Source organism: Phocoena sinus, chromosome 8 (assembly GCF_008692025.1).
Source record: "Phocoena sinus isolate mPhoSin1 chromosome 8, mPhoSin1.pri, whole genome shotgun sequence".
In the NCBI taxonomy this organism is placed as follows: Eukaryota; Metazoa; Chordata; class Mammalia; order Artiodactyla; family Phocoenidae; genus Phocoena; species Phocoena sinus.
In genome coordinates, this window is record NC_045770.1 from 14,565,601 (window position 1) to 14,588,464 (window position 22,864).

Genomic DNA, 22,864 nt, shown 5'->3' on the forward strand with positions numbered 1-22,864 from the left:
CAGCTGACTCTGTGGGGACAGCTTTGGGAATAAAGGTAGCTTTATCTTCCCAGTAGATGGTATTTGCTGAGTAACTAGGATGGCCTTGGAGGAGGGGCGAGGGACAGGTCTGGCTAGTTCTGCCCTGTTGTTCATACACAGGATTACGTCACATGTCCCAACTGGCTTCCCCGCCCATCTGGTGAGGGCTGGCCTTCAGCCCTCCAGCCCCCTTTTCCTTACCTGCCTGGGAAGCCAAACATGGATCTTCCCGTCAACATCAGCTGAGCCTGGAGGCTTCACCCCTCTGGAGACCATGGAAAGAGACAGCCACCTGGTGAGTGCATCTGTGGAGCTTGGGCCAGAACCTCCTGGCACTGAGGAAACAGGGATGGGGCTGGAAGCTAGGTGGGGCAGCGGCAGTGTGCCTCGGTTTCAGGGGAAACTGAATGTGCCTTTTCCAGTTTGAAGCTACTGGGGATCACGATCATGCAGCCTCCTTTTATCATGGTTCCTAAAAGGGGCCCCATGGGAGGAGAAGCTGATGGGATCTGGGGTCTGGTCAGGAAGCACCCCAGGGCTGTGTGGCTGAATCCTGGGCTCCCGCTCTGTGGCCCCTGAGTACCCCAGCCAGGACGTATGTGCTGTTGGGACAACTTTGCCGGTTTGAGAATCATGGAAGCTTAGCATTCTAACTGGGCTTCAAGGTTATCTTTGGGTAACCCTCTCACTAGACTCATAAACCATCTTAGAAAAGGTGGTATTGAAGATCTTCAAGGGGATTTTAAACTTCTCTTGGTCATTATTTTCAGGCTTAATAATCTTCATGCTTGGAAAGTGCTTCCTTACGTCTAACCATGATTCCTTCTGCTACAACTAAGATTACTTTCCTCTTCCGTTTTTTGGTAGAGAGCAGCTAAGTGTCCTCTGTGGGAAAGCCAGTCATATACATGTGAAGGTTTCCAAAGGTTTTTGTTTTTTTTTTGCGGTACGCGGGCCTCTCACTGTTGTGGCCTCTCCCATTGCGGAGCACAGGCTCCGGACACACAGGCTCAGCGGCCATGGCTCACGGGCCCAGCCGCTCCGCGGCATGCAGGATCTTCCCGGACCGGGGCACGAACCTGTGTCCCCTGCATCGGCAGGCGGACTCTCAACCACTGCACCACCAGGGAAGCCCTGGATCTTCTTAAAGTGGAGCAGGTTTTCAGTCAGCCCAAGACCACAGATGTTGTGCACTTGAGAATGGCTGGAGGCCCCAGGGCTGGTCCAGGATGAGGCACCGTCTTTAGAGGGGGCTGGGCAGGTTCCCAAGATGGCAGACCAGTAGGCTCAGGTCGCTCTGCTATCCCCTAGACTCCAAAGTGCAGGCACCCCCAGGATTCCTGGCACCTGCCCTTTGTCCCTGCAGGTATGCAGCCCTCACCTGAGACCTCTGTGTTCCGTGTTGGCACTGGTGCCAAGCAGCCTTACACTGGGCCCAGCCCACCCTGCCTCCCCCTGTGTTGTCCCTGTGACCTGGCAAATGTGAGCATGAAATGTGTGGGAGTGTGTGTACGGGGCTCTAGGCTGGGTGCTGGGTGGGAAGGCTGACTGATGTAACAGTAGCCACTTGGCTTAAGTGTCCTGCTTTGGCAAAACAGCTTCCTCTCGGTATGGCAGCAACGGGGGTGGACAGTGTCCAGCCAGGCAGGGAGGGATGCCAGCACAGGGAACCCAGGGCTTTGTCAGCCAAGTGGAGGCCTTGGCGATGCCAGGCGGCGTCTGGCTCCTGTGATAGGGAAGCAATACCCAGGACTGTCCATGGGGCCCCCATTATGTAGCAGCCCTGTTACCACCCCAGCCTTGGCAGAGAGGGGGCATGGGGAGAAACTGAGGCACCAAGGTCCTGGGCAACCAAACGTTATTTGTTTGGCAATAGGGGGTACTCAGTGTTCTTTAAACTATTTGATGAATGAATGAATGAATGAATGAGCAGGAAGGTATTTTGATTCTAGTCTAATAGGGATCCCCAGGGTTTTTTCATGTGTATAAGAGGCATCCTAAGCTAGAAGGAGCTTTAGCATCCAATCAGGCCTGCAATTTTCAAGTTCTTTGTAGTAGCAGCCTCTTTTGTTCAAATGAAATCTTATGTGGAACCCACTGCATAAAACTGAAAAGTTAATCTGCTCTGTTTGAAGTGGGGTAAAGGACTCGAAGCTCTTTACCTACAAGCTGGCCTCCAAGGCATCTCCACGGAACTTCTAATGCTCTGTAGAAACTTGGTTGAAAATAGATGATTGTCCAGCCTTTTCCTTGGTTGGACCCAGAAAGGAATGTGACTATCCTTAAGGTCATGGAACTGGTTAGGAGCAGAAGCAGGGCTCCCCGGAGCCGCCTGTGCCTGGGGTGAGGGGGGCCTCGGGGTTCTGGCCCGAGCCCAGTTTGATTAGTCTGGAGCCCAGTTTGATTCCAGGCCGACTGGGGTCCCTGAGGTTAATGTTGCATGTATGTGGGGCGTGCTGGTGGCTGGGCGGCAGGAGGTGCTGGGAAATCTGCCTGTGGGTTCTGAGGGGGCCTGTATCTGCGCGGTTTCTCTGGGTCCAGGGAGCGGGGAGGGTAGGACGGAACCCTGTGTACCTGGAGGTGTAATGAAGCCTGGGTTGGGCAGTGAGGATGGAAAGAATCATGAACCACTCCTATCCAGTCCAGTCCACACTGGAGGGAGTTCAGGCTCCCCTGCCATGGTCCAGGGCTTCCCCAGGCTCCCAACAGGCAAGGGGGCTTTTTAAGTTCTGTGAAAGGGGGCTCCTGATCTTTCTTGGTACCGCTTGTGCTTCTGGTGGGGATTGGGGAGCACCTCATCCTGCGTAGCCTGGAATACTGGGGTGCCGGCCTGGGGTGCCACCCTTTGAACATCCTTGATTCTCAGGGTCACTGGGAGAGAGACGCTGCCACCGGGGCCTAAATCTAGCAAGGGGTCCTTCCTTGTTGGAGCTTGGTAAGGGGCAGGCAGTGGGAGAGCATGGAGGTGTGCAGCAGCCTGAGGACGGCAGTCAGAAGATCTGGGTTCTGGTCCTGGCACTGCCCCCAGCTGGCTGTGTGATCTTAGACAAATCACATTGCCTTTCTGGGCCTTAATCGCCTCATCAATAGGAAAATGGGCTGTACTAGAGGGTTTTCAAGATGCTTCTAGCCTGTGGTATGCCCAGCCTGAGCGTGGCCTGGAACTGAGGAGGGAGGCCCAGTCAGCTCGTGCTGGACTTGAAGGGGCCCCGAGAGACATGAAAACGTGTTCAGGTCACTGCAGGTGGACATTCTTAAACCTAGCATGAGGCTTTATTATAGGGCTCTTCTCCCAGTAATGCCGGGTGCTCTGAGTGACCCACAGTGCATCTGGGCCAGAGATCAGGCTGCCGTCTGTGGGTAAATAACAGTCTCTACAGAAAGCCCAGGGCACAGTCCATGGCGGGAGCCACATAACCACTGAGGTGAAGCGATCCAGGAGGTGACTGTGACATCACTCAGCACAGCAGAAGCTCCCTCCTCTCTGGCTCTGCTGGCTAGGCCTGCAGGAGACCCAGAGAGGCCAAGGGTAGGACCCACTTGGGGGCTTGTTAACTTACTCCCATCCCCCACCAGGTAAGGGCCCAGGGCAGAGCTGCCGCAGGAAACCGTAACACTGGCCCAGGTGCCATGGGCTGGGGAATCTACCCCGGAAACTGTGGTATAGAGGGCAGTGGACCGGGTGCAATGGGACTCGGGTTTTAGTCCCTCTTCTGCTCTAAGATGTACCTGAGCGACTTTGAGCAAAGCACACAAATATTTTGGGCCTCTCCTTCCTTGTCTATAAAATGCGAATAATAATCCTTATCAGCTCCTGTCCCGGAAAGTGCTTGGAAGGAGCCCCAGAGCCAGGCGCTGCTGTTTCCAGGCCTCTCCCTGGCTCATCGGCTGCTGTCTTCCTGTGGACCCTGCCCTGCCCGCTGCCTCCTGCCGCAGAGTGTCTTGAGGGGACTGGATGAGTTTTGAGTAGGGGTCCCCGGGAGCTGCAGAGACACAGGCAGGTGGCATCAGTGACAGCCTGGGGTATAGGCCTGGTCCATGACACAGTGAGGGTTCGTGGCTGTATTAGCCCAGGGGATAACCCCAGAGACCATGCCAGGGGTGGCGGGGGCAGAGAGGCAGAGAATGACTGGCAATGTTAGGCCAGGGAAATGGCCAGAGTCACCCACGCTCTGCCCTGTCCCCCTGTCCCCCTGTCCCCATGAAGACCGAGGAGCCTCTGGTCTGCAGGCAGGTTGTGGAGAGTCTGGCCTTGGTCATCTGATTCCCAATCCTGGGTCTGCTGCTCACTGGCCAAGGCTAGGAGTCAGGCCGGTTCTGGTCCGGGCTCTGTCCCTTGTATCTCAGGACCTTGGGCAAGAATTCTCCTCCCCTGCCTGTTCCCCACCTGCTCAAGACATCTGCTCTGAGGGAGAGGTCAGGCCTCCAGGAGGGATGCTGGAATCTCAGCAGTTGATCTCCAAGAATTAAGGAAGGGAAATGAGTTCCTGCTCTAGTAGGTTAGACGTCAGGAAGAACTTCCAGGAGGGTGGGGTGGAAGGCTGTGAAACCGGTAAAGAAGGAGGGCTGTGGAATCTCCTGTTCGGGTAGTCCTAGAAAATGAGAACTCTTCCCAGCAGCGTCCTGGAAGTGTGATGGTTTGGAGTCAGGAAGATGGAGTAGATGGCCTCACTCTGGAGGCTGTGTTCCTCTGGTCTTGGCGCTGCGCTTCCGTCCTGCTGTCCCTCGCAGCTCTCTATGTGGGCAGCTCTATCTGGCACTTTGGGGACTAGGGCCCTTCTCTTGTCAGGCTCTGTGGGGCCAGAAACTCTCCACCTGTCTCCCACCCTGTCTTACACCACAGTGCTCGTTCTCCTGAGGCCAGGGCCTCCAGGGCCTCCCGCCCCTTCTTGGGTATCACCCTTTCTCCCCTCCCCGCCAGCTTCCCCTCCATCCCCACACCCCACTCTGCCCAACCTTGGGAAGACTTTGTGCTGGACCGCTGAGGCCCAAAAGTAACAGTTTGAAAGAGTCTGGCTGGAGACTACTCACCCCTCCACCTGGCTCCTTGGGTACCGAGCCCCAGGTTAGTTCCATTTTACACGTCCCACCTCCCTCTAGACTCAGAGAAGAGGGACCCAGGTGGCTCTCCTCCCCACTTCCTGCCGGCCAAGGCCGTGGATGGGTGCGTTGGGACCTACCTGTGGGTGGAGCCAGCATCGGGGAGAGGGACCCGCAAGGCTCAGGAGGTCTCCCTGCCTCCCTGGCTGCCCCCGGCTTCCTGCTATGCCTGCCTGCTCCCTGTTCCCTCCATCCTCCCCCAGGTCTCCCCACCCATCTTCCTCTGGGCCTCCACCACCTGTGGACCTCTCAGCCCTCTCTCTCGTTCAGGCCCTGCTGATGGGGTGACAGGACCCTAGCTGGTCATGGGGTCCCGCTCAGGTGGAGGGCCTGAGCTCTTGCCAGGGACGTCAGAAGTTTGTGATAGGAGTCCCAGGGCCACTAATCCTTTTTGGGGTTTTAGGCATGCTCTTGTGTCCCTCTGAACCCCAGTTTCCTCGTGTAGAAACTGGGGATGATAACTCCTGTCCAGCTTGCTAACTAGGAGCATTGTGAGAAATCAAGTGGAATAATGGGTGTAAAAGCTCTTTGCAAATTGTAAGCCCTGAAGAAATGCAGGAAGTTACTGTGGGCATTCGTGATAATTTTGGGCCAGACTCAACTTGCTCTGAGTAGGCCTGGATAGAATCCAAGCCCCGTCACTTACCTGAGATGTAAATTTGGGCATGTTCTAACCACCTTGGAGCTCAGTTTCAAAATCTATAAAATGGGGTTAATAACACCAACCACAAAGAGCTGTTATGAGGTTGAAATGGGATCAGGTAAAATGCCTAGTGGGCTGTTCCTATTATTACGGTGATACGCATTTATAAACCAGCCTCTTTCATATTTATTCCTTGTCAATCTGGAGGAAGAAGGTAAGATCATTCCCATTTTATATGTGGGGAGACAGATTCTGAAGGGTTAATGTACTTGCCCAAGCCAGTTAGGAATGGATGTAGTCAAATTTGAACACAGATTTTTCTATTTCAAGCCCAGTGTCTTTAGCAAACAAGCAAATAGACAAACACCCACCCACCATCACAGCTAACGGTCACCAAGTCTTACTTTATATACATCACCTATCACTGCGATGCTATGAAGCAAGGTGACCGGCTCACCGCACAGGTAAGGAAACCGAGATGTGAAGAGGTTAAGTCTTTTGCCCAGTCGCCAGCTGGCTTTGAGAGTACTGGAGGGCTGTGATGCCACTGCTTCTGACGACCAGACTTGTCCTGGCAGGCCACCGGGCCCAACCCTGCTTCCCACTGGAAACTTTCAGTTCCCTGTTTCCTACTGGAAAGACCAAGATCCCTGCAGGAAGCCTCGGCTCCACCCCCAGGCTCCCCATGGCACTCCCAGCCCTGCAAGGTCCCGGGCCCGATTCTCAAGCCACGTCACAGACGCAGGATGAGCATTCCATGCACAGGGTTCAGAGAAAAGACTGGGCCAGGAGCCTCTTGCTCCTGACTCAAGAAGACAGCAGACTCAGACGCAGCTGGGCTTGGGCCGGGTTCCTGACTATGTGATTCTGGGCAATCTGAGCTATGAGGCTTGGATTCCTCACCTGTAAAGTGTGCTCCTAAACATATCAACCTCTCAGGGATGGAGTGATGACCTCAGGAGGCCAGAGATGTGCAGGTGTATTATAAACCCTCAAGTACCATACATTGGGAGCTATAATCAATCATATTTAATTATATAATCAATTATATCAATTATATAATCAATTTATATTTATTGGATTGAGTTATGGGAATTTCCCCTGAGGTGAGGGACGACGTACATTGTGAGCGTAACAGGGAGGGAGGCCTGGCATGCCAGCTGAGGTGTCACAATGCCAAGGTCTCGCTCAGGTGCCGAGGCTGGGGCCACCACTTGTGGGAAGGAAGCACAGGGCTCTACACAGCCTGGGCTTGTTCCTCTTGTTGAAGGACCTTAGTCTGGCCTTTGTTGAGCATCCTCTTTTCTCCCAAGATGAGCTCACACCACCTTTTAGCCTTTAGAGGCACCTTTGGCCAAGCCTCAGGGCTGTTAAATCTTAGCACGGTGGGCATTGGGTGTGCCAGTGCAAAGGGGGGAGAGGAATGACCGTTTCCTGCCCAGCCACTGTGTGCCAGGCACGGGCGAGAGATTTCCTATTTTATCTCATTGAATCCTCAGGAGTATTAGTCCTATTCTACAGATTAAGAGAAAGAAAAAGGAAAGTTAAGTGCCTTGTCTAAGGTCACACTTCTAGAACTAGGATTGGGACCCAGGTCTGCCTGACTCCAAAGCCAGTGCTGTGAACCGATGCATTGTACATTTCAGCATATCCTCACCCCCTCTCCATGCTGCAACCCCAGTCCTGTTCCCCTTGAGGCTGCCAGGGGCTAACGGGTCTTCGTTTTGTGGAAATCTAGTCTCTAGACAACAGGGGTGAGAGGGAAATCTGAGCTCTGGTTCAGCTGCCCTTCATATCCCTAAACACACACGAGTGTGTCCCTGCTCTGCTGGCTGGGGCATCTGGACTCATGTGTATTTACCCATGTTCATCAATTAACCCCAGTAACTCCCTGGGATAGTCACTCCTGGTCCCTGCCTCTGGCAAGCTGAGTGTGTTCAGGGACTCAACAACCCTCCTTGAATTCATCCCACAGCCTCCAGAAAAATGGAGAAGTGACCAGATCAATTACCTCTGACTCTTAGAAGATGGAGTTAAAAAAAACAAAAAACCCCACCCTGCCTGGCAGGCTTGATGGTGTTCACTTGAGCCGGATGTTCTAATGAAGAGGACTTTTTATTAACTGAGCTGCTTACTAATGTCAAATGCTTTTAAGCACAGTGGTAGGTGAGGGAAGAAATAAAGGTGCCCAAGGTCCAGAGCCCGTCTCTTCCACACAGCCCTGCCGACTGTGCCCAGAGCGCAGGGTCCCTGAGCACAGGTCCCTTCCCCCACCATTCCTGCTGCTCCCCGGCTGCCCTCCTGGGTGTCCAGTCAGTGTTCAGCAGAAATGATAGTGAGGGGCAGACGTGGCCAGGTCAGTTTCCAGCTCCCCCTGCTGTTCCGCTTAGAAAGCAGAAATGGTGTGAGGGAGGGCAGAGGGAGGAGAGAGGATGCCTAATCTGGTGACAGGGACTGGGGTTCCTGCAGACCAGGGCTTGGCCACCCGTAGAGGCTGCTTGAGGACTTTCCATCAGCCCTGGCCGCCCACCAGCTCCCAATCCCAGATTCAGTGCACGCAAAGGCTGGGGCTCTCCAGGAAGGAGCAGTACTGGTGTTCACTGATTGCCTGCTCTGGCCACTACTGCATTATCTCACGCATCCCTCCTGAGAGAGGCAGCAAAGCCTGGTGGTTGAGTGTGGCCTCCACAGCCCAACTTTCTGCGCTCAAATCCTGTCTCTGCCACTCTAACTCTGATAGTTTGATCAAGTTACTGAATCTCTCTGCCTTTGTTTCCCCTGATGCAAAATGGGGATAATAAGAGTTCCTACCTCACAGGGTTGTTCTCCAGATCAAGTGAGTAAATACATAGAGCACTCAGGGAATAAGTCCTCTGTAACTACAGATTAAACTGCTAAATCTAAATGAAAAAATCACGCCACCTACAGCTGAGGAAGGTTAAGGACCTTGGTCACCTCCTTCCCCTTCATCTTGCCTCTCCTTTTTCCCTGACGTATCGGGGTGTGTGTGTGTGTGTGCGCGCGCGTGTGCGTGTGTGTGACTTCCTGTGCTACTGAGAACAGTGGGGTACAAGGCAGGTCAGGGTTTTCCTTAGGTAGTGCTTTCACACTTTTTGATGACAGCTCATTGTAAGAATGATGTTTTATAATATAACACACATACACAGAAGGGCGGGATGCAGGGGCGTGAAGAGGGCAGAAAGGGTGGTTACTTCCCCCTCAGAGCGAGGATCCGGTCCAGCAACCTCTTTTCTGAGGGTCCCTAGACACGTGTAGCCAAAGCAGGTGCCCCCATACCCCAGGCAGATGACCCACAGCCCTCTGCCCGCCTCCGCAGGTCCCTGTGATGGGGAGAGACCGCAGGGAGTAGGGTACCACAGGCTCTTTGAGTTTTCATCCATCCCTGGACATTCTCTTTCCTGTCTGGAAGGTCTGTTCACCCCCTAGCCGCCTGCTCCAGGGCATCTATCTCCTGGCCCAGCAGGGCTGACAGCTGGGTGGGTTGGCAGTGGGAAGCAGCCTGAGGGATGGCTTTCACTCTGCTTTCAGAATGCCTCCCCGGCAAGGACGCCTCCAGCCCGGGCACCGCTGGCCTGTGCATGCCCAGCCCGGGTATCACCTTCCAGGTCATCACCCGGCGGGTCATCGTCTGCCATGTCAGCCTCCATGACATCGTCTCCAGCGAGAGTATACCTTGTTAGAGCCACACCAGTGAGGGCCGTACCTGTCGAGGCATCTCCTGCCAGGTCCACACCAGCTGCCAGGGCCACCAGGGAGAGCCCAGGTAAGGGGGGCTCCTGCAGGGAAGGCAAGAGGAACAGGGAAGCAGTCCAAGGGCGGAGTGGGGTGCAGTCGGGGGGAATCTCCAAGTTGTCACTCTCTGCTCCTCCTCTAGCTCTTGAATAACGATGACTGGGAAGGAGGGGGGATGGTCCGGGTGGGCAGTGGGGGACCTGGGGAGGAGGGGGCAGAAAGGAACCATGACATGCAAACCCAAGGCAGTGGGAAATTGCAGCAAATGGGGTAGAGGATAAGAAACCAGGACCGACAAAGCAGATGGAACTTTGGAGGCTGCTCCGTCTGGGTCAAGGTGCAGATTTTGAGAGCCAGGGCTCCTGGTTAGAAACCAGGGTTCTTTCCTTGGGCTGCCCTGGGGGTCTGCCAGGGAAGCTGGGGTCTGCACTGGAGTACAGTCATGATCGTGGGCTCATCTGTGGGTAGAGGGGCAAAGAGAGAGATTCTGATCAGGCAGGCATGCCCCACCCCCAACTTCCCAATCTGGCTTATAGGATTCAGCTAATAGGGAGACAGAGACGTCAAATGGTCCTCAGGGACTGGCTCTGCCCTTAGGGAAGCAGCCTTTCTGCCCATCCCAACTTTGCCCTCCTCCTGTCCTCCTGCCCCAGCACTGCAATATAAACAGGACTGGAGGAGCATCCCAGATTTGGGGCCCAGTCTTGCCCTTTGCAGGACCGGTGAGGCACTTTGGTGTGGAGACCTTTGGGATCAGACACATTTCATTTGAATCCCTACTCTGCCACTCACTAGCCAAGTAAGCTTGAGCAAGTTATTTAACATCCATGAACCTCAGTTTCCCCATCTATAAAACGGGCGTAATGATACCCAGCACACACAGTTGCTGTCAGAATTAAATGAGATAACACACGCAAATGCCTAGCTGGCCCACGGTAGATGCTGAGTAAAAGGGAGCTTGGTTTCAGGCAGGGGCGGTGCCATATTCTGGGTGGAGTGGTCCTAACAGGGCCCTCCTGGGCCAGCTTTCTTTCCTTCTCCCTCATCCATTGTGCCAGACTCCCCTCCAACAGCCTCACCCTCCCTACTTCTGGCCTGTTCCCAGGTATCCACTTGCCCAAGTTCACCAGGCGGGCGGGCCTGAAGCAGCTGCTGCTCATCGGATGTATCTTCTTCCTCATTGCCCTCGTCGTGTCACTCATCGTTCTCTGTGAGTTTAACAGAGGGAGCAGGGCTGGGCTCTGGTCACTGCGGGGTGCAGTGGGGTTCAGGGATGGGGACACGCAGCAGGGAGACGAGTGGGGAACGCACACTCACCGGCTGCCATGTCCACAAAGGGACACTCCTGCAAATGGCCTTGGACCATGGCACCTCCAGGCCCCTTGGAGATAGCTGGATTGAGAGGGTGGGAAGTCAGAGGAACGTGGCTTTGGTCCCGTCTGTGTTACTTACTTGGGCGAGTAGTTAACCAGTCTGAGCTCAGTTTCTGTTTCTTCAAATGGGATTAAATTAATTCATTCAACTTATTATGTGCTCAGTAAAATTTCCTAAAGATTTCACTGGGTTATAAGGAATAAATGAGCTCCTGGCATAATGCCTGGCACAAAATCCCACTCTAAAAAAGTTAGTTATTTAAAAAACAAACATAAAAACATTGATTAGGAAAAGTCCCCAGGCATTTTTAATCAATGGGATAAAGTGTTCAGGGGTCCAGGCTCCCTCAATTCCTCGCCCTCCTTTGGGAAAGATACTCAGGACATGTCCCTGGACTCCCTGCCAGGGAGTCCACTCTGAGCCCAGCACAGTGGGAAACCTTAAGAGGGAGCAAAGGGGATCACACATCACACCACCCTGTCCTCAGGGAGAGTACTGTCTCCTGGGGGACGTAGGTGGAAATGATTAAGACCAAGTGGATTTGAGTGTGACCATCAGCAAGAGAGGACAGCTGTATGGGCTGAGGTGGCAGGGACAGCTCCTAAAGGCCATAGGGCCAGATGAGGACCTAGAAGATGTGGGGGGGTCGCGTCTTGGGCAGGACATCTAAGCAGGATGAGGAGCTGCAGGAAATGGGGGCAGATGGGCAAGTTGGCATGGGGAGAGGGAAGGGACCCACTTAACCAGACAGAATATTCATTTGGGGACCTGAGGGCTGTCGTTTGGTTGCACGTGGCTGGGCCACATTGCAGAGAGCTTTAAATGCCAGGCTGAGGGGTAAGGATTCTGTTAAAGAGGCAGCACGGGTGGCGAAGGGCAGGTCTGTTTGAGGGAGAGGATTGCGTGGGAAGAAGTTGCACGCTGGTTAAAAGTATGACTTTATGTTTCCTTTTCTGGTAAGTGGCTTGAGGTGACCTCTAAAAATGGTTCGCTCTTCACTTGACCCAGAAAACCCCACAAAATCATGCAAGTCAAGAGGTTCAAATCTTCGTGTTCACTTTAAGAACACTTGTGAAACTGTCCAGGCCGTTAAGGGTATGCATATCCGAAAAGCCACCAAGTATCTGAAGGATGTCACTTTAAAGAGGCAACGTGTGCCATTCCGTCGTTACAACGGTGGAGCTGGTAGGTGTGCCCGGGCCAAACAGTGGGGCTGGACGCAGGGTCGGTGGCCCAGAAGGAGTGCTGAATTTTTACTGCACATGCTCAAAAATGCAGAGAGTAACGCTGAACTTAAGGGTTTAGATGTAGATTCTCTAGTCACCGAGCACATCCGGGTGAGCAAAGCCCCCAAGATGCGGCACAGGACTTACAGAGCTCATGGTCGGATCAACCCATACGTGAGCTCTCCCTGCCACATCGAGATGAACCTTACTGAAAAAGAACAGATTGTTCCTAAACCAGAAGAGGAGGTTGTCCAGAAGAAGAAGATATCTCAGAAGAAACTGAAGAAATAAAAACGTATGGCCCGGGAATAAATGCCGCAAAAAATAAATACAAATAAAAGTAAAAAAAACAAACAAACAAGGAGTATGGCTTTAGGACCAGACAGACCTGCCGAAGCATCTCGGCTCTGCCACTTACCAGCTGTGTGGCTTCATCAAGTTAATTAACTTCCCGAGCCTCAGTTTCCCCGCCTGCCTGACAATGCATGTGAAGGCGTCAACACAGAACCTGCCGCCACGTGGCATGCATGTGAACCTCCCGCTGGGGTGCCCCACCCGGCTGCCTCCCTTCCCCACAGGGGACATCTGCTCCAGTAGGAAATAACCCATGGAGGGGGGAGATGGCAACTGAGGGCAGGTGCTCAGCATTTCACAGCATTCCCTGAAGCCCCTGACCTCCGGAATTCCCAGGGAAGTGGTCACTGAGCAGCTGTGCAGTGGGGTCAGGACTAGAGCCCCCGCCACCTGAGAGCTCTCTCTGCTACACATCAAAGTGATCCCAGGAGCCTCAGTGCCCAGGACGTGGGAGAGGGAAGGACCAGGGCACAGAGAGGAGGGGGAAGTCCAAGAGGTTAGGAGGGAATTGGTGTCTGGACTTGGAAGGAGCAGTCACACAAGGCTGACCTGCATCCAGGGTGAAGGAGAGCATAGTGGGACCAGTGGGATATGTGAGGGCTGAGGAACAGGTTGCAGACAAGAGGCAGGGTGAGGAGTCAGAACCGGGGTTTCTTAGGCATCCAAGGGGAGGTGTTTCCGGGCAGGAGGGATGACGGTTCCTAGTTTGGAAAGAGATGGGTCTTAGAAGAAGTCATGAAGCTGATTTTCACATATGGTTTGTAAAGCTGTTGGCTTTTCAGCACAACTTGTACGTTTAGGAATCAGCCCCCTAGAGTTGCTCGCGGAGTGGGGAGACATTTACAGGCATCAAGACAAGTAACGGGGCAAGAACTGAGCCAAGGGGACACACCTTGTTTAGAGAAGAGGGAGGAGGAAGAAAATCCAGGAGCTTCTGAGGCTGGCAGGACAGCCTTTGCGAAGACAGGACAGCTAGTGGTTGCAAGTGTATGACTGAAGATGGAAGTGTCTCTGCTACAACCCACAGGGCACAGAGGCGGAGGGATGCCCGAGTGGCTCTGAGAAGGGGCCTCTGGGATGGTGGAGGAAGGGCTTTTTCTGACCACCACTCTGGCCGGCACATAGGGCAGGGGAGCTCCCAGAGTAGTAACCGTCTCCACACCTCCCTCCCTCCCTCCCTCTCTGGGTGGCCGCTCTTGAGTGCTGCCCTGCTTGCAGAAGCTTTCTGGAGCATTCCGGAGCATTCCTGAGCAGCCTTTCTCTCCATACAGAAGGGGGATGAGAGACCCAGAGTCCAGGAGTGATTGCAGATCAGTGTCTCAGAACACCCAGGGCCTTGGGCTGCTTAGTGTCATGTCTCTCTGGGGCTGGCAGTGACCTGGCTTCTGCTTCATTTTTTTCAGTCTACTTCTGGCAGGGCCACATAGGGATCAAGTACAAGGAACCGGTAGAGAGCTGCCCCAAGCATGCTGTGCGCTGTGACGGGGTCGTGGACTGTAAGCTGAAGAGCGACGAGCTGGGCTGTGGTAAGGAGGCCGGCTGTGTGTGTGTGTGAGCGCACGCACGCGTGTACATGAGCAAGTGCACACCCGCACATGTGCACTCTGGGGACTGCAAACTGGGTATCAGCTCAAATGGGAGGCAAGGGAGAGAGACTCAGAGGGTCTGGGTTCTAGTTACAATAGGCTGGGGTTTGGAACCTGGCTTGGAGTGCTGTGTGACTTGGGTTAATCACTTACCTTCTCTGGGCTTCAGTTTCCTAACTTGGAAAATGAGTGGATTGGACAAGATTAGTGGTTCTCGGATACCATCTGACAGCTCGCAGCTACCAGACTGAGCAAAGCAGGGCTGCTCTGGCTGGAGGCAGGTGTGGGGTCCAGAGCTCTGTCCATGTGCCCAGCAGGTGACCTCTGACCTGCCACCTCTATGGTTCCATGAAGGTCAGTTTGTAAATGAAGGCTTTCATGAGCACAATGATCTCTTTGAGCGCTGGTCCTCACTGGTTTTTACTTGTGTTGTCCATGTACAGCCCTAATGTGGGTGTCTGTGGGTGCACATCTGGCCCTTCCCACCTGTGTGTACATGTGTGTCCTTGCCCATGACCACATCCATCTGTGACTGAGCCTGTCTAGCGATCATCACTCCCCTTGTCCCTCTCTTATTTGGGCACGTCACTGCCCTCGTGGGGTGATAGCTCCTGGCAGTGCACGCCCCTTCTCCCAGTGACGGCTGTGGGTCCCGTCGGATGGAGATCTCTTTCTGCTCCGCCCCAGCCCCTTGCCTTGGCTCTGCCCTTACTGAGCATCTTGGGCTCTGAGCACTGGCTGATGACCATCCCGTCCCGGGCCAAGCTCCCGGCTGTTTGCAAGGCCTCAGCGAGAAGCCTTAGGACAGGAGCGTCTCAGAGCCTTACTCAGTTCATTCCTCAAGATCTTGGAGCTTCCTGGTGCTGAGGACCTGCCTTGACCTTTTTTTGCCCTGCAGTGAGGTTTGACTGGGACAAGTCTCTGCTTAAAATCTACTCTGGATCCTCCCATAAGTGGCTTCCCATCTGCAGTGACAGCTGGAATGATATCTACTCGAAGAAGACCTGCCAGCAGCTGGGTTTCAAGAGGTAAACTCCCCCATGAGTCCCAGCTTCAGGGGTGCCTCAGACTCTTCACAAGGGCATCTCAGGATCATTGACGGAAACACATATTAAAAAGACTCTTGGGGACCAGGGCTGAGGTCACTAGCTAATAGCACACTTGAATTATTCAAAGGGACAGTGGCCTGGGGAGCCCAAGTCTGGGGACAAGCTGTTTCCAGGAGGCCAAAGTAGTTATTTGCAGATGACGTTCCTGTACGGTTTTTTGCATCAAAGCATCCTCGTGCCCACGCTCGCATTCAGTGGTCGCAGAGGCCCTGTGAGGTGGGTGGGCATTCGGGCAGGTCTCGTCTTCTCCTCACATCTGGGAACCAGCAACTCAGGCTGTGCAAACCCTTCAGTGGACTTTGAGCAAAAAAGCGGCTGCGGCTTGGGCTAGAACGCGTCAAACGAGGAACGAGATGGGCAGACGTGGCTAGGTAAAGTCACTAGCATCTTTGGCTCTACAGATCTGAAACAAGAAGCTGGTACCAGTGGGTGGAGTAGGGAGTGGGGTTTACCGTGACCTTCCCCCTTGAAGGAGCCCCCGGTTGGCAGGCCACACAGTTACCTCCATCCTCCCTCTCGGTCTGGGTTTCAAACCAAGTAGTTCGGGGGTTCACCAACGTGTGTGAAGTTGTAGCGAGAAAGGTTTGTTTAGGATCTCACTGTGGGCTCTCTGTAGAAACCACCTAGAACACCAGGGTTTGGGGACGAGGACTTAGAACCAGTTCTCTGCCCCTACCTCAGCCTCAGAGTTCCCATCTGTGAAAGACGACCTGGGTGATCTAGTTGGAAGACAACGGACATCGTTTATCATTGAGTTGTGTGACCTTATGCAAATGCGAGCTTCCCTTGGGCTTCAATAGATATTGTCATTTATTCAAAGAACATTCATCGAGCTTTTATTATGTCTGAGCCATTCACCCAGACAAGATCCCTGCCCTTGGACAATCTGGTATGGTGTGGGTGAGAGAGGCTTCAACCAATAATCACAGCACCGTGTGATGTGTAATGGAAAGGACACGTGGGAAGCATTATGCACACACAACGGAGAGGGTGCCTGACTGTGCCTGGAGGTCAGCAGAGCATGGACGAGGCCCCTGGGTAGAGGGACAGCGCCCGCAAAGGCATGCTGTCATGCAAGGGTGTCCCGTGTTCTAGAAACACGCCGAAGGGCCACACAGATAGCGGTCCATGGATCACCCACAGAAGAATCACCTGGGTGCTTGTTAAAATGCACCCTGAAATCAGAATCTCTGGGATTAGGATTTCAAACCTGCTTAACGACACCCGGGGGTGATACTTAGGCACGTTGTGGTCTAAGAGCCAAACGGTTCTCAGGATTTAATGCGCAAACCCATAACATGAGGATCTTTAAAACGCAGAGTCTGGCTCGGCAGGTCTGGGGTGATACTGCTGCTGTCAGTCCATGGATCACAGTCTGGATAGAAAAGGGCTAGGTCAGTGTTTCTCAAACTTGAGAGCGCATCAGAATCACCTGGAGAGCTTGTTAAAACGGAAAACCAAAATTCTTGATTTGGTAGGCCTGGGACAGGGCCCGAGAATTTGCATTTCTAACAACTTCCCAGGCAGTGCTAACATTGTCCTCTGGGATTGGACCACACTTTCAAAACTACTGGGTTAGGGGCTTCCCTGGTGGCACAGTGGTTGAGAATCTGCCTGCTAATGCAGGGGACACGGGTTCGAGCCCTGGTCTGGGAAGATCCCACATGCCGCGGAGCAGCTGGGCCCGTGAGCCACAACTGCTGAGCCTCCGTGTCTGGAGCCTGTGCTCCGCAACAAGGGAGGCCACGACGGTGGGAGGCCCGCGCACCGCAATGAGGAGCGGCCCCCCGCTTGCCGCAACTAGAGAAAGCCCTTGCACAGAGACGAAGACCAAACACAGCCAAAAATAAAAATAAATAAATTAAAAGAAGGCTCAACATAAAAAACAAAAACAAAAACTACTGGTTAGTGCGTAGGGCTAGTAGGGGGCAGTGGTGGAATATGTGGGTGGGGTCTGAGATTGTGGGGTTTTAACTGCCTTTGGCCTCTGCAGCAGGGCTCGCTTGGGACTCTAATGCTGGCTGGGGAACCATGGGTGTGCGCTGTCTCAAGGAGGTTCATTCTTTTTCCCTCTCCTCCCTTGCAGTGCTTTCCAGACAGCCAGCGTGACCAGCACGAATTTTGACAGCAGTTTCTCAATCTCCAAATATAGTTCCACCTTCCAGGAGAGCATCTACAGGTGTGTGAGGCGGGCCAGGCTGTCAGCTGTGAGCAGGGGAGTGAAGGAGTGCTCTGAGTCAGGGAGCCCCTCTCCCTCGGCCTTTCTGGGATCCCACCTCCAGGAGTCCCTCGTGAATGTCAAGAGCATCTCAGAAACAGCTGTCATTCATTACCTGCCTCCTGACTTGAAAGCAGTCGAAGCTGGGTGCACAGAGCACCTCGAGGTCAGAGGGGCCCCCAAGAGTTCACCTGGTTGCCAGAGACAATGAATAAACCTCGGGGCCACTGGTCAGCCTGAGGTTTGGACTGAAAGCTGCTGCAGGGAGGGGGCTTGGGGTGGAAAGGGGGAAACATGACTGGGGTGGGGAATGGGGCGGGGAAGCTTCAGCGGGGGAGTGCCAGGTGCAGGTAGTTAGGGGGCAGGGAGGCCCATCTGAGGAGCATTGCCATCCCCCTGGGCCTCGCCATCTGTCATGTTTGCACTGCAGCTGCTCTTTCCCACCACCACTGGGTGGAGGGGAGGAGTGGGAGGGGTGCCCCACCAGCTAGCAGTATTTACCTTGGGGAGGGGAGAGAAGAAACTAGGCTGTGAGAGAAGTAGGCATGGGGAGGGAAGGGAGGCAATGAGCTGCCTCCTGGATGCCTGCTTTGTGCTGGGTGGTTCACATGCTACGTTTCTGGCTGAACATTGAGCAACTGTCAGGGGAATGTTGGGTCACCTGTTTAGCTGGAGAGAGATGCTGGGACAGTGAAGTCATGAGTTCAAAGGACATGGACCTAGCCAATATGTGCAATCTGCCACAGAAAAACGGACGTTGGGAGAAGAGTGGGCATGGTTTGCACTACGCCATCCCCATTCCTGCAGAAAGCACTGGAAGGGTCTGTCCCACCGGGAGGGAGAAAGGTCAGAATCTCCATCTTCAAGTGGGGTTTATCCCAGGAACGCAAGGATTCTTCAATATACGCAAATCAATCAATGTGATACACCATATTAACAAACTGAAAGATTAAAAACCATATGATAATCTCAATAGATGCAGAAAAAGCTTTTGACAAAATTCAAGACCCATTTATGACAAAAACTCTCCAGAAAGTAGGCATAGAGGGAACTTACCTCAACATAATAGAGGCCATATATGACAAACCCACAGCCAACATCATTCTCAATGGTGGAAAACCTGAAACCATTTCCTCTAAAATCAGGAACAAGACAAGGATGCCCACTCTCACCACTCTTATTCAACATAGTCTTGGAAGTATTAGCCACAGCAACAGAGAAGAAAAAGAAATAAAAGGAATCCGAATTGGAAAAGAAGAAGTAAAGCTGTCACTGTTTGCAGATGACATGATACTATATAGAGAGAATCCTAAAGATGCTACCAGAAAACTACTAGAGCTAATCAATGAATTTGCTAACGTAGCAGGATACAAAATTAATGCACAGAAATCTCTTGCATTCCTATACACTAATGATGAAAAATCTGAAAGAGAAATTAAGGAAACACTCCCACTTACCACTGCAACAAAAAGAATAAAATACCTAGGAATAAACCTACCTAAGAGGACAAAAGACCTGTATGCAGAAAACTATAAGACACTGATGAAAGAAATTAAAGATGATACAAACAGATGGAGAGATATACCATGTTCTTGGATTGGAAGAATCAACATTGTGAAAAATGACTGTACTACCCAAAGCAATCTACAGATTCAATGCAATCCCTATCAAACTACCACTGGCTTTTTTTCACAGAACTAGAACAAAAAATTTCACAATTTGTATGGAAACACAAAAGACCCTGAATAGCCAAAGCAGTCTTCAGAAAGAAAAATGGAGCTGGAGGAATCAGGCTCCCAGACTTCAGACTAAACTACAAAGTTACAGTAATCAAGACAATATGGTACTGGCACAAAAACAGAAATGTATCTCAATGGAACAGGATAGAAAGCCCAGAGATAAACCCACGCACATATGGTCACCTTATCTTTGATAAAGGAGGCAAGAATATACAGTGGAGAAAAGACAGCCTCTTCAATAAGTGGTGCTGGGAAAACTGGACAGCTACGTGTAAATGAATGAAATTAGAACACTCCCTAACACCATACACAAAAATAAACTTAAAATGGATTAAAGACCCAAATGTAAGGCCAGACACTATGAAACTCTTAGAGGAAAACATAGGCAGAACACTCTATGACATAAATCACAGCAAGATCCTTTTTGACCCACCTCCTAGAGAAATGGAAATAAAAACAAAAATAAACAAATGTGACCTAATGAAACAAAAGCTTTTGCATAGCAAAAGAAACCATAAACAAGATGAAAAGACAACCATCAGATGGGAGAAAATAGTTGCAAATGAAGGAACTGACGAAGGATTAATCTCCAAAATATACAAGCAGCTCATGCAGCTCAATAGCAAAAAAACAAGCAACCCAATCCAAAAATGGGCAGAAGACCTAAATAGACATTTCTCCAAAGAAGATGTACAGATGGGCAACAAACACATGAAAGGATGCTCAACATCACTAATCATTAGAGAAATGCAAGTCAAAACCACAGTGAGGTATCACCTCACACTGGTCAGAATGGCCATCATCAAAAAATCTACAAACAATAAATGCTGGAGAGGGTGTGAGAAAAGGGAACCCTCTTGCACTGTTGGTGGGAATGTAAATTGACACAGCCACTATGGAGAACAGTATGGAGGTTCCTCAAAAAACTAAAAATAGAACTACCATATGACTCAGCAATCCCAGTACTGGGCATATACCCTGAGAAAACCATAATTCAAAAAGAGACATGTACCACAAGGTTCATTGCAGCACTATTTACAATAGCCAGGACAAGGAAGCAACCTAAATGTCCATCGACAGATGAATGGATAAAGAAGATGTGGCACATATATAAATGGAATATTACTCAGCCATAAAAAGAAACAGAATTGAGTTATTTGTAGTGAGGTCGATGGACCTAGAGTCTGTCATACAGAGTGAAGTAAGTCAGAAAGCGAAAAAAGGTTCTGATGAACCTAGGGGCAGGACAGGAATAAAGACATAGACATAGAGAATGGACTTGAGGACATGGGAAGGGGGAAGGGAAAGCTGGGACGAAGTGAGAGAGTGGCATTGACATGTATACACTACCAAATGTAAAATAGATAGCTAGTGGGGAGCAGCTGCATCGCACGGGGAGCTCGATGCTTTGTGACCACCTAGAGGGGTGGGATAGGGAGTGTGGGAGGGAGACGCAAGAGGGAGGGAATGGGGGATATATCTATACGTATAGCTGATTCACTTTGTTATACAGCAGAAACTAACACAACATTGTAAAGCAATTATACTCCAGTAAAGATGTTACAAAAAAAAGGAAAAGAAAAAAAGAAAAGAAACTCCATATTCTTGTGCAGAGGGGATGGGATGAGACTTAGCGGGAACCAATCACGGAAGGCTTCCTGGAGGAGCCAGCTAATGTGCCCTTTTCTCATCTTTTGTGTTTCCTGCTGCAGGTCTGAATGCCCTTCCCAGCAGTATGTGACTCTCCAGTGTCCCAGTAAGAAGATGCCCTTTCTCCTGGATAGTGGCCTGTGTGGGGTGGGAGTCAGGGGGCAGAGCAGTGGGGTCCCTATGAGGGAGAGGGCCAGCCCTGGGTGTCCAAGCCAGGAAGAGGGGCTGGAGCAGCAGGCCTGTTTCAGGGCCAGGGTCCCTGTAAGGCACCTGGATGGACATTCTCAGGGTAGCATTTCCCCTTCTCCTGACTCTGCTTAGCCCAGCAACCTCACCACTCAAGTCTCCTGGATTCTGGGCAGAGGGCAGAGGACTGGGAGAGCATGTCAGGGCCAGCTTAAAGCTCTGCTATCAATAGACGTGGAGCTAGATCCAGAGCCAACATTTATGGAGCACACTGGATGCCAAGGCACTGCGCCTATGGCTTTACAAACGTGATTACATTTAATTCTCATGAGGCAGGTGCCATTATTGTCCGCTTACTGAAAAGAGACTGAAAATTTTGCCTTACTTAAGGTCAGACCGCTGGTAGGTAAGGAGCTGGTATTGGACCTTGGGTCTGACCCCAAAGCCCAAACTGTTAACCGGTCCATGAGTGCTGTGTTCTCATGATGACCAGGTGGGGTGCTCCCCTGAGCAGGCGGGCACAGTGCTGTGGATGGAGCCCCCTCAGACCACCGCTGGCTCTTCACTCTCTCCTTCTTCAAAGAAAGAACAACACATGTGAACAAACTCTGTCCATGATTTCGGGGGGAGGACTCAATCCAGAACATGTTTGGAAATGTTCGCTTGGGGTGCAGGGTCCCCAACAGCACGAAATGACCCACTGAGGAAACATGTGGGCACCACCTACCTGTGCATCATGGGAAGGGCTTTTCTCCTTTGTTTTGAAACGATCCCCCTCACAGTGCTTACCAATTCAGGGTCATGTTAGACTTGGTCTGCTTTCGCGAGGTCCTGACAGCAGCCCTGGAATTCACCGTTGTGATCCTAATGCCTGGCACAGTGCCCAAAGCATGAGGTATTTAGGAAGCATTTATCGAATTAATGGAAGAATGAATGAGTGGGAGGAAAGAGGATCTTTCCTAGGACCAAACTACCCGCTGGATGATCCCAGAAAGCTAACCCACCGTGTGGGAGCTCTGTGTTGGCAGGAAGCAGCTGTGCTCCTTCAGATTAAGTGAGCAAAGCGGCCTCCATGAGTGGGTGGTACCCTCAGGATGCGGCTGCCTGAGATTCCCTGGGCCTGGGAGCATGGTTGCTGCTCTGAGAAAAGCTGAGTTCGTACCAGCTTATCTCTTCTACTTCTCCCCAGACTGTGGACTGAGGACCCTGATCGGGCGGATCGTGGGAGGGGCGCTGGCCCCAGAGAGCAAGTGGCCTTGGCAAGTCAGTCTGCAGTATGCCCACACCCACATTTGTGGGGGCACGCTGATCGACGCCCAGTGGGTTCTCACCGCCGCCCACTGCTTCTTCTTGTAAGTGCCCAAGGGGGCAGTGATGTGACACCGCTAAGGGTCGGGGACGCCAGCAAGGGCTGAGGGCAGACTACTTCTCTCTGTGGAGGAGGGCTTTGTTTGTGAGGCTGGCCCCTGTGGGCTGGGCAGCTCGTGTGTGGTGAGGACCATGGTTTGCCGTTGGTATTTGGTCCTGGGGACTGTGAGTTGGGATTGCTTGTTCTGAGCCAGTACAGAGTGAGAAAATACTATTGGTGGCTCCAAGGGAGAGAGAGAGGCAGGTAGAAGGAAGGAATTGGGAGCCTGCCCTAAAGAACAGGATGAAATAGAGAGGGTTGGGGCTTGTTGCTGCTTCCAGAAACTGGAAGTTAGAGGGGAGGAGCCCAAGACATCAGGAATGCTGTCCCAGGAATTGAGGAATGGGGATTGTGGGAAGGGCAGTGCGGTCAGCTTCTGACAGTCACCAGCCAGGCCTGTCCTTTGAGCTGGTGGACAGGAAAGGGCTCGGAGACGAGGCCTCAGGGGCACTGGCTTCCCCAGTAGTGAGGCTTCAGTGGGTCACTTTGTCCTGTCG

The 22,864-nt window shown here is 52.2% G+C and overlaps 2 protein-coding genes across 2 annotated transcripts in view; both read left to right on the plus strand.

The window, feature by feature from the left end:
* Window positions 1-245: 245 nt before the first annotated feature.
* TMPRSS13 (transmembrane serine protease 13) overlaps window positions 246-22,864 on the plus strand; it is a 30,589-nt gene continuing 7,970 nt past the window's right edge. Inside the window, exons 1-8 of the mRNA XM_032642133.1 lie at window positions 246-316; window positions 9,314-9,548; window positions 10,623-10,727; window positions 13,875-13,997; window positions 14,956-15,085; window positions 17,253-17,345; window positions 20,836-20,879; window positions 22,149-22,311. Coding sequence (XP_032498024.1) covers window positions 296-316; window positions 9,314-9,548; window positions 10,623-10,727; window positions 13,875-13,997; window positions 14,956-15,085; window positions 17,253-17,345; window positions 20,836-20,879; window positions 22,149-22,311 — 914 coding nt within the window. The 5' untranslated portion in view covers window positions 246-295. The remainder of the gene's footprint in view (window positions 317-9,313; window positions 9,549-10,622; window positions 10,728-13,874; window positions 13,998-14,955; window positions 15,086-17,252; window positions 17,346-20,835; window positions 20,880-22,148; window positions 22,312-22,864) is intronic.
* LOC116758855 (60S ribosomal protein L17-like) lies at window positions 11,875-12,408 on the plus strand. The gene has a single exon (XM_032642134.1). The coding sequence runs from the start codon at window positions 11,875-11,877 to the stop codon at window positions 12,406-12,408; it is 534 nt and encodes a 177-aa protein (XP_032498025.1).